Source organism: Ostrea edulis, chromosome 6 (assembly GCF_947568905.1).
Source record: "Ostrea edulis chromosome 6, xbOstEdul1.1, whole genome shotgun sequence".
Classification (NCBI taxonomy): domain Eukaryota; kingdom Metazoa; phylum Mollusca; class Bivalvia; order Ostreida; family Ostreidae; genus Ostrea; species Ostrea edulis.
The window spans coordinates 28418881-28436024 of NC_079169.1; the positions used below are offsets into that span (position 1 = coordinate 28418881).

At 33.7% G+C, this 17144-nt stretch overlaps 1 protein-coding gene across 8 annotated transcripts in view; it reads right to left on the reverse strand.

Moving 5' to 3' along the window:
* LOC125647533 (uncharacterized) overlaps positions 1 to 17144 on the reverse strand; it is a 143913-nt gene that overhangs the window by 17237 nt on the left and 109532 nt on the right. For 6 of the 8 annotated variants that reach the window (XM_056142297.1, XM_056142302.1, XM_056142296.1 and 3 more), the window contains 14 exons: positions 14173 to 14395; positions 13370 to 13493; positions 11871 to 11981; positions 11258 to 11356; positions 10516 to 10650; positions 10050 to 10082; positions 9472 to 9566; positions 7376 to 7457; positions 7025 to 7114; positions 6119 to 6245; positions 4897 to 4976; positions 4484 to 4588; positions 4075 to 4201; positions 3352 to 3431 (listed from right to left, as the gene is read on the reverse strand). In XM_056142297.1, the coding sequence (XP_055998272.1) occupies positions 3352 to 3431; positions 4075 to 4201; positions 4484 to 4588; positions 4897 to 4976; positions 6119 to 6245; positions 7025 to 7114; positions 7376 to 7457; positions 9472 to 9566; positions 10050 to 10082; positions 10516 to 10650; positions 11258 to 11356; positions 11871 to 11981; positions 13370 to 13493; positions 14173 to 14345 (1461 nt within the window). In that variant the 5' untranslated portion in view covers positions 14346 to 14395. Of the gene's footprint in view, positions 1 to 3351; positions 3432 to 4074; positions 4202 to 4483; positions 4589 to 4896; positions 4977 to 6118; positions 6246 to 7024; positions 7115 to 7375; positions 7458 to 9471; positions 9567 to 10049; positions 10083 to 10515; positions 10651 to 11257; positions 11357 to 11870; positions 11982 to 13369; positions 13494 to 14172; positions 14396 to 15470; positions 15553 to 17144 lie in introns of those variants that run through there. The other 2 variants (XM_056142303.1, XM_056142300.1) reach the window with 1 other exon arrangement.

Below are 17144 nucleotides of genomic sequence, written 5' to 3' on the forward strand. Positions count from 1 at the left end.
GACTCACATTCTCTGTTATATTCTCCCAAGTCATTATAGACACAACTGATATTTTACCTTGTAATCGGGATCATCTTTGACACAACTGATTTTATTGTACTTTCATGTAAAATACTTGAATCTGATTGGTCGAGAAACATTTGAAAAAAACATATTGTTATCCTCTGAGAACAGAAAGCACATGCTCCAGGGTGATAGTATCTAGCAACGGGTAACATTACTTGACAACGGGTGATATTATAAAAATTATCACATGTATGTACGGTTCAGTGTTGATTGTTAGACAATGTCGTTTGACATCGTCATTTGTAATAAACGCGAATACCTGTATCGATATACATGCATGTACAAGATATCGCATGACAGTGATTGATCAAATGTAGACAGACATAAGTTTATCTGCTTTGCTGTTTATATAACATTCAGTATTAATAAAACAAATATTGCATGTAGTTGAGGGCTATGCCTCGGTTAACAATGGTTTTCTCGGGGTGAAAATTTTCAATGTTACCCTCAACTACATGCAATATTTATATAATATTTCCCAGCATGATCTCCAACACAACTGATTATAGTATAATTACCTCGTAATCAGGATTTTTCCTGACATATTAATCTCCGACACAACTGATTATATTACAGGGTTTTATCCAGCATTCAGATGTTACTACCCATTTTACATTTAAGGGGAATTTTTGAGAATGCAGTCATGAGCTTCCTGGGGATGGTGGTGGGGGATATCCATGGAATATAAATTGATTGATTACTCATTTTAATCTATATTGTTAGTCTGACAATTATAGGAAATGACTTAGGCCACGCCAATTTGTAATCTAGTTTGTCGGATTCGCCGCTTCTATTTGTAATAAATCCAAATTATAATATTATCAAAAAATAATATCCGCCTGCATGTCCAAAATTATCTGCGTAAAATATTTTCGACTTTTTACAACAAGCGCACAAACGACCTTGATGCATGTGCCTGATAAATGACAGAATCGTGGGCTCTCGAAAAATTTCCTAACAGTGAAATATGGTGTTTTAAGTTATTCATGATACCTATCTTAATATGTACGATACATCATAACACTGGATTGGAAGTTGTTCCTTATACTGCAATCGAACTGGAAGCCAAAGAAAATTTTGAAGCGCTATTCGATGTCACTCTTAAGAGAACATCGACAGCGTACGATTGATTGATTATATATTGTTTAAAGTATCTTTTGAGAATGTTTCACTCACATGAAGACGTTACCATTGGAGGTAAAGGGCTGCAAAATTCAGGCCTACGCTCAGCGTTTAAATATGGCCATTGAGCAGGGAGGGATCTTTATCGGGCCACACTTGCTGTGACATGGGTCTCAGTTTTTGTGGTCTCATCCATAGGACCGCCCCATTTATTCACCTCTTACGACAAGCAAGGAGTACTGAGGACTATTCTTAATCGGATCCACAGGTGCTTGGGTCATAATATATGAATACATATCTAACCTTATACATACATGTATGTAGATTATTTACATGAGTATAAGGTTAGATGTGTATTAATATATTATGACCCAAGCACCTGTGATCTGATCAACAGTTAACAACAAATTCACAAAAGGTTTTTAGAGATTATTGATTACATGTGTTCTATTAAAATTCAAGAAAATACTAAAAGTGATACATTGGAGATTTCAAAATTGGACATGTCCCTAGCAGTATGCTTAGATCTGAATTGAAAGTTTGTAGAAATGAAACTAAAATAAAATTCTTTAAAAAGATCTTATGAGTTAATGTTGCAAAGTACATGTTTTAGGTATGAAGAAAATGAAGTCTTTGAAACCTGAAATACTTCTTATTTATTGTAAATTATATCAACAAAGTTGATTAATGTTAAGTTCATGTGGTAAACAAATGATATCTGATGATTTTAGATCTTTATTTTTAAGAGCTCACTTTTAAAATCACACTTAATCTAATTAAAATTATTTATATTTCTTGTGTTCGTTCGCCTCATAATTTTTATCTCCAAAATAAAAAATAATAGTTGTAAAATAATTTTGCCCTCTCGCCTCACTTTTTTTGTTTGAAAATCCAAAGAACTATTTTACAAATTGGTGTGGCCTTAATAGAATACATAAAAATGATTTTGTTAAAAATTCTCATACAATTTTATAAAGTTTCTACAAATGAGGGGATTTTTTTTCTGTGGAGGCTAGGGGAAATATCCATTTGTTGCCAAAGGGGAAAGGTACCTTTTACCGGTAGTAAAAACAACCTAGATAAAGCCCTCTATTATGATTACCTCGTAATCAGGGTTATCTCCCAGTATAATCTCCAACACAACTGATTATACCGAGCAAAGCTCGGACGGGCCAAAGGCCCGTCCGCGAAGCAAGGCTCTAAAGGTAACACGTATGTAAAAGAAAAAGTCAAAATCAGCAACAGAAAAAGAGATAATCTCTATATACGTTCACTGAATTTTTCGTGATCCATATGGGCGCCGCCATTTATTTTTTCATTACCTGCTTCAACAGTTATTCGTGTTTTATTTTGAATGCCAATAATAGAAGACTCTGACGTGCAATTTGTAATTTAAATACTCAGTTTGTTCAAAGTGAATAGTATAATTATCATTGTAACAGATTTTAGCAAATAATTACACATAAAATCGTAATACTACTAAATAGATGAACGAGTTCATGAGTTTCTTTGAATAAGAATATACGATAAAATTACGGTTACTTTTTTATCATTTTGAATTTATTGGTTAATTTTGTTTAGTTTTATAACGGCCCTTTTCATTGCATACGGAATGTATTATTGTTGTTTATAATTGTTTGCTTTGAAAAAGAGAAAAAAGTCGAGGCTAAATGTGACGTCACAATGCACAGTTGACGTCGCCTTGCATTTTATTTCCCGCGTTCAATGAATAGGCGGATCCTGTAAAACTGTTGTCCCCATATAAACCCCTTGAATATTGAGATGTTACTGGGTTTTTAGCGCAAGGAAAATATATATTTTTAAATGAATCATAATCTACCGGAATTATGATTACCACTTGGGACAATGACCATTACATGCTTCGCTCGGTCCAACGGTCACACCGTATAAATATTATTATGATTACCTCGTAATCGGGATTTTTCCTGACATGATCACTGACACAACTGATTATATTATAATTACCTCGTAATCGGGATTTTTCCTGATATGATCGCTGACACAACTGATTATATTATAATTACCTCGTAATCGGGATTTTTCCTGACATGATCGCTGACACAACTGATTATATTATAATTACCTCGTAATCGGGATTTTTCCTGACATGATCACTGACACAACTGATTATATTATAATTACCTCGTAATCGGGGTTATCTCCCGGCATGATCTCCAGCACACCTGCATCAGGAAGTTTTAGCAGTTCCTTCACACTTGGTCCTGGAATGTATTAAATAATCATTATACAGTCACTGCTTAAATGTGACATGATACAGAACTTACTGATTTATATGATAAGCTGATTCAGACGGTCTATTGACTTATAGCTTTCATTTACTTTCATATGTAACAGAAATTAGATGACATCCATAAAATACATGTATATAGAGTATGGGTTGAGGTTTTTTTCTAGTACAGTATGAAGTCATGATTGTTAATGAATAATGAAGTACTGCTCATTGTTAAAGGACATAATGTTACTACATGTATGTTACTATAGATGGATAAATATTTCAAGAATAAAATTTTATTTAATTCCCAAGTAGTGATGACCCAACTTCAGATCAGAATACCCACCTTTGCAAGTAGACACCCGGCCAGCTAAACTATCAGTGTATGTTCCAGTACCCACCTTTAGACATCCCACTAAATTCCCAGTGTAAGTTCCCATACTCACCTTTAGACACCCCACTAAATTCTCAGTGTAAGTTCCTATACTCACCTTTAGACAGCCTACTAAGTTCCCATACTCTCCTTTAGACAGCCCGCTAAACTCTCAGTGTAAGTTCCCGTACTCACCTTTAGACAGCCTACTAAGTTCCTGTACTCACCTTTAGACAGCCCGCTAAGTTCCCATACTCACCTTTAGACACCCCGCTGAAGTCGTCAGTGTAATCTCCAGTCTCCTTGTTTCTGATGACGAGTTTCCTTCCCTCACTCCACATCTCCTTTGACGTAACTTCATAAAATCCAGATCCATTTGTCAGACTCTGAAAAATTGTGAAATATACAGGAATTGACCAAAAAATATTGAAATACACAAGAATTGACTGAAAAATTGTGAAATATTGAGGAATTGACTGAAAAATTATGAAATATACAGGAATTGACTTCAGAAAATGAAGGGCTCCTATTTGTAGTGGAAAATGACTTTTAAAATTCGTCAGCTAGCAGATAAAATCTCTGTAATAATCTCACCAGACATCAGTGAAAAATCATGTTTGCCATTTCATTTGTGGAATTCTTTGTTATGAATCAGTTTGATTACTTACCAGGTTGATAACGAATGATAAACAGAGATCGTTGACTGTAACATTTCGAGGAATTGTAATGACATCAAACCGACTTCTCATTTTATCTCTGATTGCTCTTCGAACCTACATGCAGAAAACATTCAAAATTATATATGCATACTTTTAATTATGTGGACCACACAAACCCTATATGATACAAATTATTAGTTCATACACCGTGTATCATCACTCAGACATGATGGTACACTTTGCAGGTGATGATACACTTAGCAGGTGATGATACACTTAGCAGGTGATGATACACTTAGCAGGTGATGATACACTTAGCAGGTGATGATACACTTAGATTAGTTTGTATGTGTGTCCTACTGATAATCTTTCATTAAAGGCTGAAATATCAATCTGTGGTCGGTAGTTCAAATCTTTCATACCTCACTCTTGGCATGCTCAATGTGCTGCATCCACCGTTTACAATAATCTATGTCAAATTTCTTCTTTATCTTCTCCTGGGCTGTCAAAAATGGAAGGAAATATAAAACAAATATAAATCACCAATACATCACTGATATTCTAGTTTACAGTGTGTATGGAAATACAAATACACAAACTACAATTACATCATAATATACACAAGCTACAATTATCATAGTCATTTAACAAGCTGCAACACCTCTTTGATGTCTGTGACGGTATGTCACAATTTTCTTTATTAGACTAGTGACATAGTCTAAACTTATCATAACAAGATTGCTACAGAGAGCCATGCATACACGTATGCCCCCCGCCGCCACAAAAAAAGTTGAAGCACAAAAGTAGCATAACTTCAACAGTGAATTTTACAAATGAAAATGGCGGCGCAATATAATCAACTACATATAGTGACTAACAATCCTACCAAATCCGTCGAGCGGTTTTCAAGGAGTTGCGTCCGCAAATTCAATTGGGACATACAGACAAACACACAGACACCAGTATTTTAATGTACGTCCCCTTCCACATTGTGGCAGGGGACAATAAACTTTCTATTGATAGCCTAAACCTCATCATAATAAACATTATATTGATAGTCTCATCTTATCATAATAAACATTCTGTTGATAATCTAATCTTATCATAATAAACATTCTATTGATAGTCTAATCTTATCATAATAAACATTCTGTTGATAGTCTAATCTTATCATAATAAACATTCTATTGATAGTCTAAACCTCATCATAATAAACATTCTGTTGATAGCCTAATCTTATCATAATAAACATTCTGTTGATAGTCTAATCTTATCATAATAAACATTCTATTGATAGTCTAAACCTCATCATAATAAACATTCTGTTGATAGCCTAATCTTATCATAATAAACTTTCTATTGATAGTCTAATCTTATCATAATAAATATTCTATTGCTAGCCTAATCTTATCATAATAAACATTCTATTAATAGTCTAATCTTATCATAATAAACATTTTGTTGATAGCCTAATCTTATCATAATAAACATTTTGTTGATAGCCTAATCTTATCATAATAAACTTTCTATTGATAGTCTAATCTTATCATAATCAATATTCTGTTGATAGCCTAACCTTACAATGATAAACATTCTGTTGATAGCCTAACCTTACTATGATAAACATTCTGTTGATAGCCTAACCTTGTCTGTGCATTTCAATCTCATTTTTCAGCTCCTTCCTCCTTTGCAGTTCCTGCATGTTGGCTACAATGGGTGCAAATTTATCGATCTCATGCTGAGCCTCCCTGATGAGCATGCCAATAAAATCCTGGCATTAAACAAATCAAAATGGATGTTAGAAGGAAATAATTTCTTCTTTAAAAAATAAACCCTTTTTATGATTATTTGATTGATTGTTTTGCTGTTTCCCCCCACACTTAACAATTTTTCAGTTATCTGGTGGTGCCCAGTTTTTATTTTATGATAAAATTTCAAATCCTTATAGAAATGATATCATAACTTAAAACAAAATTTATTGTACACATTTTGATTAGCCTCCAATACTGCAGTGATAGTAAAATTTTACAACAATACCCCCTCCTTCCAATTTGACAATGAAAAGGTGAAGATAACGAACCGTGATAAATTTCTTAACTCCTAAAAGCAATTCAAAACAGAGAGTTGGGCAAACACAGACCCCTGGATAAAACAGGTGGAATCGTGTGCCTAGGAGGAGTAAGCACCCCCTGCCAACCAGTCACATCCAACAATGTATAACATAAGAATAACCTATATTCTGACACTCGAAACATATAAATAGATAACAGACAAATGATTGAAAAGTAATGACATTTAACTTGTGGTAAAATGTTTAAAAAAACAACAACGATAAACCGATCCTGATTGAAAATTAACTGTGAAACATGTTCATGTGGATACATGTGTAGTACCAGTTCAAATCAGAGAAAAGCTGGAGTGCATTACAGTAGAATTCAAATATTGGTGCCGAGATATTTGTACTGTTTACATGACATTTTGAATTGTACAATATCAGTGTGAGACATGCAGGTTTCACTGTAATTCCAAAGTCAAGAAACATTGACTTACAAATCTGTTGACAACAGCTCTACACTGTCGGAATTTGTAGGCCATCATAAAGAAATAACAGAAGTATGAACACACAGCCATGGGGTCAGCCTGCATAATAATAAAAATCAAGAAAATTGAAACAACAAATACATACATGTAACTATCATACAGAGTATTTATAACATTCATTCCCTAATCAAGTCTCTGAAATATTGATATCTATAGCATATTACATTAATCTTGAGTTTCTAGAATATTGATATTTCATCTGAAATCATAAATGTACGAAATACTGGTCCAGGGTCTCTTAATGTAAAACTTTCAAGTTTCAATTAGCACAGTGGAAAACTGAAGAGTACGATTTATTACCTCAACCAAATCCTCAGAGTCAAAAGGCGTATCAGCATAAAACATATTTTCCGCTGTCTTCAATGCCATGTTGATTGTCCACCTACAAAGTCAGCCACTAAACTCGTTAAAATTGACTGATCATCATTCCTTAGTTTTAAAAATTAATTTCAACCTATATGTGCCAAACAAATGTGATTTAGATCTCCTAAAACTCTATTCTTTTTAGGAGATCTAAATCACAATTTACACAGATTTACACCGAAGATTGGTCCTAGAAGTATATTTCTGTTCAAAGTATTTCTGATTAGGGGCAAGATTGGCAGATTGTGTATATTGTTGCATTCATATCAGGAAATTATTCTGAAATTCAACGGAGACGACATTTTATTGTACATGTTACTTGTCTAATCAGGACGTTGTGTAAACTATATATGCACATTTGTTTGGCACATAGGTTTAAATCATTGTTATATCATCTTGCGGTCTCCTGTTTATTGGTAAAAATGCACACCTTGATTTAAATTACGTGTACTCACTTAAGAATGAAAGACGTAAAGTTTAAACCTTCCATATCCTAAAACTAAAACATTCAAGATACAATATTTTCAGACGATATTTCAATTCATATAGTAAAATGAAAGTGAAGTTTCAAACAGCAACACATGATCCAAACACAGAAAAATTGGAAAGATTTCTGGAAATGTTTATGGCCTACTTTTTTGTTAATATTATATCAAAATTTTGTTGATCATCAAATCATTTCAAAACCTAGCTGTTACTTTGGATTCCATTTTTTGATAGGATCGAGTGAAATAAACTTAAATCAGCATCAGTTTATCAAACCAATTAATAGGAATTAACAATTTATAGGTGGGGACATCACATAAATTATTTAAGCAGTAGTACATGTAGTTGCTTATCTCTGTTATATATATGTCTCTGCTAATAACAAATGAGAAGGTAGTTATTTCCATTGTAATGCAATTTATGTACTTTGTTTGAAGTTTACATCTTATTTTGTTGATTTTTGTGGGTTTTTTTTATATGGAATAATATTACATAATGTTAAGTTGCAGACGTTATTTTTTTGCATCATTCTGAATCTATCATCAACATGGTGTCATAATGAAAATCTTTCCCTCTTGTTCATGCTCATTTAATAGCCTCAAACAGCAGTGCATTACCCAATCATAATGCAGATTACAAAACACTTGCTTCAGACTAATGATTCCCATAAAGAAACTTTTGGAAGTTGCAATTTGTAAAGATGTCTTAAAGCTTTATACAAGCTGTAACTGACAGTAAATAAATTGAAAAATAAAAGAACAAATATCTAACTTATTTGTGAATGAATTTATACAACATCATAGAATCAGAGTGAATCTGAAGCAATAAACCCATCAAATCAGCAGAAAATGTTGATTCATGAATCAATGTCATCCTGTCAGTAATTCCTCCTCGCAATCTCCGATGTGCATTGACCTCGTAGGTCACCAGTTTGGAAAAAGGCGAAAGAGAGGCACTGAGCACGTGTCAGATTTGTAAACAAGTTAACAGAGAAATTGAACACTATCAAAATTTCACTTGAGTGGCACATTTGCGTTTACTACTTTCTTACACTAGTCTTATAGTACTTCTTGTCATTCATGAAACGGTGTAATATTTTAAAACAAATAAAACGTGTAGTTACTCATATCAATTTCCATCTTTGTATAGGACCTAGATCTTGGCAACCTGATTATGTTCGACAATCATTGTTCCCATGTCCGTGTATACGACACAATGGCGGTTTATACAAAACGCTCATTGTAGGTATGCTCTCAAATAATATTCCCTTCTTTATTTTAATTTGCTAAATGTTTCTTCAGATCTTGGGGATTATATTAGTTATATGATAGGTGTTAATTGATGCATAATTGAATAGTTGAAAAATTACCATCAATTACAGCTTGTATTAATTGCTTTAAGCTAAAGACATCGCAGGATAAAATGTGTCATCAGCTTCACTCAACTTCGATGACATACAGATGAAAGCAAGCCTTAAACTGTCTGCAGTGACATACAAGTAACACTTCAGGAAAACAAACATGACCTTTCCCTCCATGCTGACTTACCGGTCATTGAGAAGCAGGTCAGAGGTAAATGTGTTAGGAACAAAGGAGTTGACGAGAGCACACAGGACGCGGCTATCTACGAGGTCATCTATGGACTGAAAAAGTCAACATTTCGTCAAACCACACCTAATCTACATGCTCTTCAGTCCCAACATTAGCAAGGGATATATGTCTGCTGAGATCAAATCTACCCGGGTCATTGGTTTAGAGAGTTGTAGCTGGTAATGAATCAATATCAATATAGAAATAACACATGCATCTATGGGGAGTGGGGTGTCTACAGGAATCTAAAACACAGCAAACTACATCATCCAAAGAATCATCAGATCACTCATTTACATGTATATCTAGAGTGTTCTAAAATGACTATACATTGTAATTAATAACTTCTTCCCCAGTGCTCTGTTGATTAGGCTTTCCTTCCCTAGATGTACTTAATACTGATGGATGGTTTGATTGTTAACACTCTCACATAAATTGGAATACATATATACATGTACACCTATGTAGTTTTATTCAGGGAAATCTAAAATCTCTACTGATTAAATTCAATATTGGTTTAATGTCCATATACTCACATAACAGAACAGGTTTTTCCCATCTTTAACAGTCTGTAAGTTAAAAACGAGAATCGCAGTCAATTATATTTATTCTGGTTACACCAAACTATGATCACCTAACATACATGTACCACACACTGCTCATGTGCCATTGGAGAAAATGGGTATCAAAACTGGATACTATTTAATAGTCAATACTTGCATAATTATTCAATGTCTGAATCACTACTTGTGGTCAAATAATATTTCATCACACCTACAGGTACAGATGCAGTTGTTATTTATGTCTTGAGTTAATAGTTAATTATTTTCAGGATACAGAAGATAAAATTTATAGATAGTTATTTATGTCTTGAGTTAATAGTTAATTATTTTCAGGATACAGAAGATAAAATTTATAGATAGTTATTTATTCCTTGAGTTAATAGTTAATTATTTTCAGGATACAGATGATAAAATCTATAGATACGTTAGTTCTTCCTACCTTGAGTTGATAATTAACCATCTCCAGAATGCAGTCATCTGGGCTGGGGTAATCCCCAAACTCCCGCTTTTTCTTTTTGAAATTTTTGACATAGTCAGCATTAGGCCACTTAATCCAGTCTACCAGGTCCTCTTCCTACAAAGAATTTATTTCAGCATACATGTATTGACACAATGACAACTTAGTATACAGTCAAATCTCGTTATCTCAAACTCAATGGGACCGAGAAAAAACTTAGAGATATACAAAGATTCGAGATATTGAAGGTAAAATACTTTAAAAAGAATATGTTGTTGGGACTTTTGAATCACTTCAACATATCCATGGTATTTGAGATATTTGTTTGAGAAGTTCATCTGTATTTTCATGTGAAAGATTCATGCATTGCGTACTCTTGCTGAATAATGTTCATTTACAGTATCAAGCAAATCATGTAGTCACTGTAGGTTAGCTGGTGTCACTGGTATGTGATAACCAATGTATCTAATTCTGGCAAAAGGAGACCAAAGTCCATTCCATTGGGAGCCTCAGACGTACTTTTAAAAAATTGGGCATCAACAAGGCCTAATATTGTATTTAGCACCTTTTCATTGTGTGTGAACATAAATTTGGATATTCAAAATGTTGTCCATTAAGATACCTAACATATTGGTCAATATAATGATAGTTAGTCAAAGATTTTGTTAATATGGATCTATTGATAATCATGTGGAATGTGTGATACACTAGAATTGACACTGACGTCTAATTCATCTTGTGACCCTGCTCCTCCGAATCCAGACAAGAGAGATTTCTTCTGCTGCTTTTTCTTCTTTTTAGTGGGTGGGGGTTCTGGAGTCCACTACAAGATAATGGACCTGATATTTTCATTCAGTAAACATTCTATATCCACTAACACACTCCCACAATATTTTTTCATATCCAGGAGTTACTTATATGTATTACTGTTAGATTCAATTACATGTTAGATGTTAGATTTCCTCACAACTTTACCAGCTATTTATACCACCAATATGTTTATGTACAATGTGTATATACATTGAAGGGGCTAAACAATATCCAACTGGATCTGTCCATAAATACCTGATAGAGAACATCCCTATCTAGTTGGATCTATTTGAATGTGTCCATACATATCTGATAGAGAACATAATCCCTGTCTAGTTGGATCTATTTGGATCTGTCCAATGCATACATACTTGATAGAGAACATCTCTATCTAGTTGGATCTGTCTATACATACCTGATAGAGAACATCCGTATCTAGTTGGATCTATTTGGATCCGTCCATAAATACCTAATAGAGGACATCCGTATCTATTTGGATCTGTCTGGATTACTAGCAGTATGCCTACCTTGAAGGGGACTTGACACAGAACGTCCTCATCTAGCTGCTGTAAGTATTCTGCCCTCTCCCAAACAAACCAAATGTCATGACTGATGAGTCGCCACAGCAGGTCAAATACCTATAGTTATAGAAAAAGGTCAAATACCTATAGATATAGAAAAAGGTCAAATACCTATAGTTATAGAAAAAGGTCAAATACCTATAGTTATAGGAAAAGGTCAAATACCTATAGATATAGAAAAAGGTCAAATACCTATAGATATAGAAAAAGGTCAAATAACTATAGATATAGAAAAAGGTCAAATACCTATAGATATAGAAAAAGGTCAAATACCTATAGTTATAGAAAAAGGTCAAATACCTATAGTTATAGGAAAAGGTCAAATAACTATAGATACAGAAAACTGTTACTGATGAGTCACCACAGCAGGTTAAATACCTAGAGATATAGAAACTTGTTACTGCGAAAAACACAGGTAATATAATAAGTCATGCAAGAGATTTTATATGGCAATATTATGTAAAATAATGTATGATCATACTGTTTATCAATATCATATTTATGTCTGTGAGACTGCATGCCTTCATTCAGAATCTAGTCCCTACCTGACATGTGAGTATCAGACTAGTCTCCACGTGACATGTGACTATCATCTAGTCTCCGCCTGACATGTGACTATCATCTAGTCTCTACTTGACATGTGACTATTGTCTAGTCTCTACCTGACATGTGACTATTGTCTAGTCTCTACCTGACATGTGACTATTGTCTAGTCTCTACCTGACATGTGACTATCATCTAGTCTCTACCTGACATGTGACTATCATCTAGTCTCTACCTGACATGTGAATATCATCTAGTCTCTACCTGACATGTGACTATCATCTAGTCTCTACCTGACATGTGAATATCATCTAATATCTACCTGACATGTTACTATCATCTAATCTCCACCTGACATGTGAATATCATCTAATCTCCACCTGACATGTGAATATCATCTAATCTCCACCTGACATGTGAATATTATCTAATCTCCACCTGACATGTGAATATCATTTAGTCTCTACCTGACATGTGACTATCATCTAGTCTCTACCTGACATGTGAATATCATCTAGTCTCTACCTGACATGTGACTATCATCTAATCTCCACCTGACATGTGACTACTGTCTAGTTTCTACCTGACATGTGACTGTGTGACAATTATCTAGTCTCTTCCTGACATGTGACTACTGTCATTGTCTAGTTTCTACCTGACATTGAACTTGACCTTTCAGTTCAATAAATACTAAATCTATTTCACACAAAGCAAAAGTTATAACCAAGGCTAAATTGTAAACAGACAAAGAGATGGATATACAGGCAAAAAATAACATGGTCTGATCATTGACCTATATGATAAAAAGAATACTGCAAATATCCTAAAGGTAAAACTCATGTCCTTCATCATATTACTAATGCAGAGCATGGTGAAGGGATAAGGTCGAATGTTAGTCTGACCTGGTCAGCACTCCTCATGGCAAACAGGCGAGTGTCCACCATGACATCTGAAGGTAAAATGGAGGCCTTCTTCAGCTCATCTACAATCCAGTCCACCCTGGTCTGTTTTTGCTGCTGGGACAGGCTAAAACATACAACAGGATGATATATACAACAGCTAAAATGTACAAAAGGCTAAAACATACAACAGCTAAAATATACAACAGGTTAAAATATAAAACGGGCTAAAATATACAACAGCTAAAATATACAACATCTAAAATATACAAATGGTTAAGATGTACAACAGGATGATATATATATATATTATTACTACAGTAACTTGATCCTAAGAGTTGGATCACGTCGAGTTGACAGGCATGGATCATCAGATCATACGAGACGCGAAGCGTCGAGTTTGATCTGATGATCCGCACCTGTCAACGAGATGTGATCCAACTCCTCGGATCAAGTTACTGTAGTAATAATAAATTTATTATATACCCTCTTAAGCATTTTAAATCCACGTTTATAAGATAGTATTAAAATGTAATCCAAATTATCAAAAATACAGACATACAGTGAAATTATATTTTGTGTACGCAGTTTTGTTTGTGATGCGGTCAATATTTTCCAAAAAAAACGTTGCATTAATGCATTGTGACGTCATCAATTTCAGAGGATACTGATACAGAATCAGAAAACGACAGTGTGGTGATCCGGAAAACCGGATCACACTCTGTGAAATCCACAGTATCAAAAACAAAATCATAATGGTTCCAAATGGATTACAGATGTGGGTATTGAATTTCCATCATACATACTCATCAAAACTCTCTAGTCTTTTGATATCCAAGCCTGTGATGCTCTCCACCAGATATTTCATGTGTGTTCCACTTAGCAGATCCATGAGAACATTGTTCAGCAAATGATCGTACCGCATGAGGCGAAGGTTTACCCATGCTGTGAAGCCCTTGATTCTTGTTCTTAGAGACATAGTGAATGCTTAGCATGCTGTTTACAACTACATTGTCACTGTGAAGAAACCTGTAATCAACATATAGAGTACATTATGCTCATGACTTACCAAATCTGTTAAAATTTTAAAGGGACTGGTTCACGTTTTTCTAGAGAAATATTTTTCATTTTTGATGTTAAAAGTCAAAGATATAACTCATTTAATGTTCACAATCAAAATTTGGACCGTCTGAATGCAGGGATAAGAGCAATATTTTAGCTTTGATTCTGTGTCTGTAAACAAACACTCGAGTCTTTTTATGTAAACAAATAAACCAGTGAAACGTTAATTTTGTCATTTAAAGCATCTTCATTAATTTGTACAATCACAAATTTTAACTTTTAAATGACACATTTTACCTAAAGTATACTTGAGATGTGATATATATAATAAACTTGGATCAATATCCATGTATTTTGAAAACTTCGAAAACAATAACACACCTCAATCTTTGTTTTCAAAACAAATAATAAACTCTCTATAATGAGCTTCTGTCATGATGAATAACCTTAATTTTTTGTGAAACCTTCTACACATATTATACTTTAGATTTTAATCATTTAAAGTGAAAAACAAAATTGGGGGAGGGGAGGGAATCGTGAATCGGTCCCTTTGATAAATACATATGAATGACTAGTTTGATGCAAAACTTTCATGTGTAACAGAAGCATAGCATTTAAGAAAAGTTCCACATTCATTTTGAAATATATTGAATGTTTTCTGATGCTTGTTGTCTTCTCTTGTATAAATTTCTGAGCATGTCACATATTGTATTAGTTTTATAAAATCTACAAATCGAAAATATTAGCCATGATGTGTGCAAATCAAACATTTGAAAAGTTTCAAATGCTAACAATGTGAGAAAGTACCAATGAATCGCCTAATTTGATATGCTATTCCGAGCAGCGTGCCTTATAAGATGGATTTATTGCAATGCCTTTCGTAAGATAATTGTATCGATTCCTCCAGTTGATAATAAACATTACGTTAAAAAAATGTTTAGAAACAAGAGACATCATGCATCAAAATAAGACTTCCACGGATTCCCCTACATTGTTCAATGTCGATAAATAATAATGTTTGCTTTATGCATTAATTCGTCACCTCTATTTAGACACTCGGTAATCGTCTTTCCCTTTCCGCCATTTGTAAACAATCTGGATGTTTCCAATGATTTACGTTTTCGGAACCACGCACTTGTAGGAAGCATATATAAAAGAAGAGAAGTTCGAAAAATAAATAAATCTCGAACCCGAACTTGAATTGAGTAATGCGACTTCTTCACAAGCCAAGGGTTATTGATTCGTTACCTCGCACTAAGTCACTAAGTTAGTGCAAGGTAACGAATCAATAACCCTTGACTTGTGAAGATGGTAATGCGATGCAATATTAATACATTTTGAATAGAAATCGCATTCAGATTTACAGTTTACAAGAATTGATATAATTCAAAAGCACTTCTGAAATATTGAAAATGGATTATTTTTCAATGAATTCAAGAGCTCCTTAGGAAAACAAATAGAACCTCGTCCCACTCCACGCAAACAAAAGAATATCAACAATAATACGAATGGAAAAATATGGATACATGGGTTGATATATATATACAGATAGCTTTTTTAAGCTTATAGTTTGGTTGTGAGAAGTACAAATTCAAAATACTTTTTTAAAAATAATGGACTTGTAAACTTTCTATATGATGCTTTTAAAACAATTGAAATACATATTTGTATATGTATGTACAAATATTACACCTTCCTATATACATATTGCAACTCTCTATAAATTTCCCTCACTGTTTAATATTGAACTTAAATGAGAAATCATGAGAATGAATGAATAACATTCCATTCGCTAAATCTTATTAATTTTACTTATAAAACATAATTTTAGTTTTCATTTTTTGTCATTTAAAAAAAAAGTTTGTTTAGCAGGTGTTGACACTATCGGTATCTTCTTGATATGTTTTCCAGAGGTCGACACTTATACATTTTGTAAATCGATTCGCGAGAAGATTTTCGTGAGCGACGAATACTGTAGATTGTAAACGCTTTACAAGCCCAATGCATCTCTCTAACGATTAACACGATTTTAAAAAATAAAAGATTTGTGAATAAAATGATACCCTAATAATCCAGGTTCAAATGTAACCTACACTATACACTAGATCCGCCCGAGGGTTAATTAAATTACACCATGATGTACTCTGGATTCATTTTGGGGTTGTAAACTAACGTATCTACAGAATAAATTCACATTCCACTATCTCGTAATCACGAAACAATCATCTCAAAGTTACGAGAACATATCTCGTAATCACGAAACAATCATCTCAAAGTTACGAGAACATATCTCGTAATCACGAAACAATCATCTCAAAGTTACGAGAACATATCTCGTAATTACGAGAAAATTATCTCAAATCTACGAGAAAATTCAGTCATAAACCATGATGATTCAATCGGGTTCTGACATGAACCACTTAGGCACACAGAGTTAGTGTGGGGTTTTTTTTTAAAATGTGGAATCCCTAAATTTTTAAATAGGCAGGGGAGTTTGGGGCTAGGGCTGAGTTCAAAAAGCATACGCCCCCTTCACGATACGATACGTATTGCAATACTTATGCCACAATTCAATACTTCCAATACGATAAAATTTACAGAAAAAACCAATAATAACTTTGATGAAAAATTTAATTACATATGTACCAAGATTCACAATCATAATTTCAAAAGCAAAGTAGATTTAGGTTGTTCGTGGCTTTTCCAAAGTTTTCCA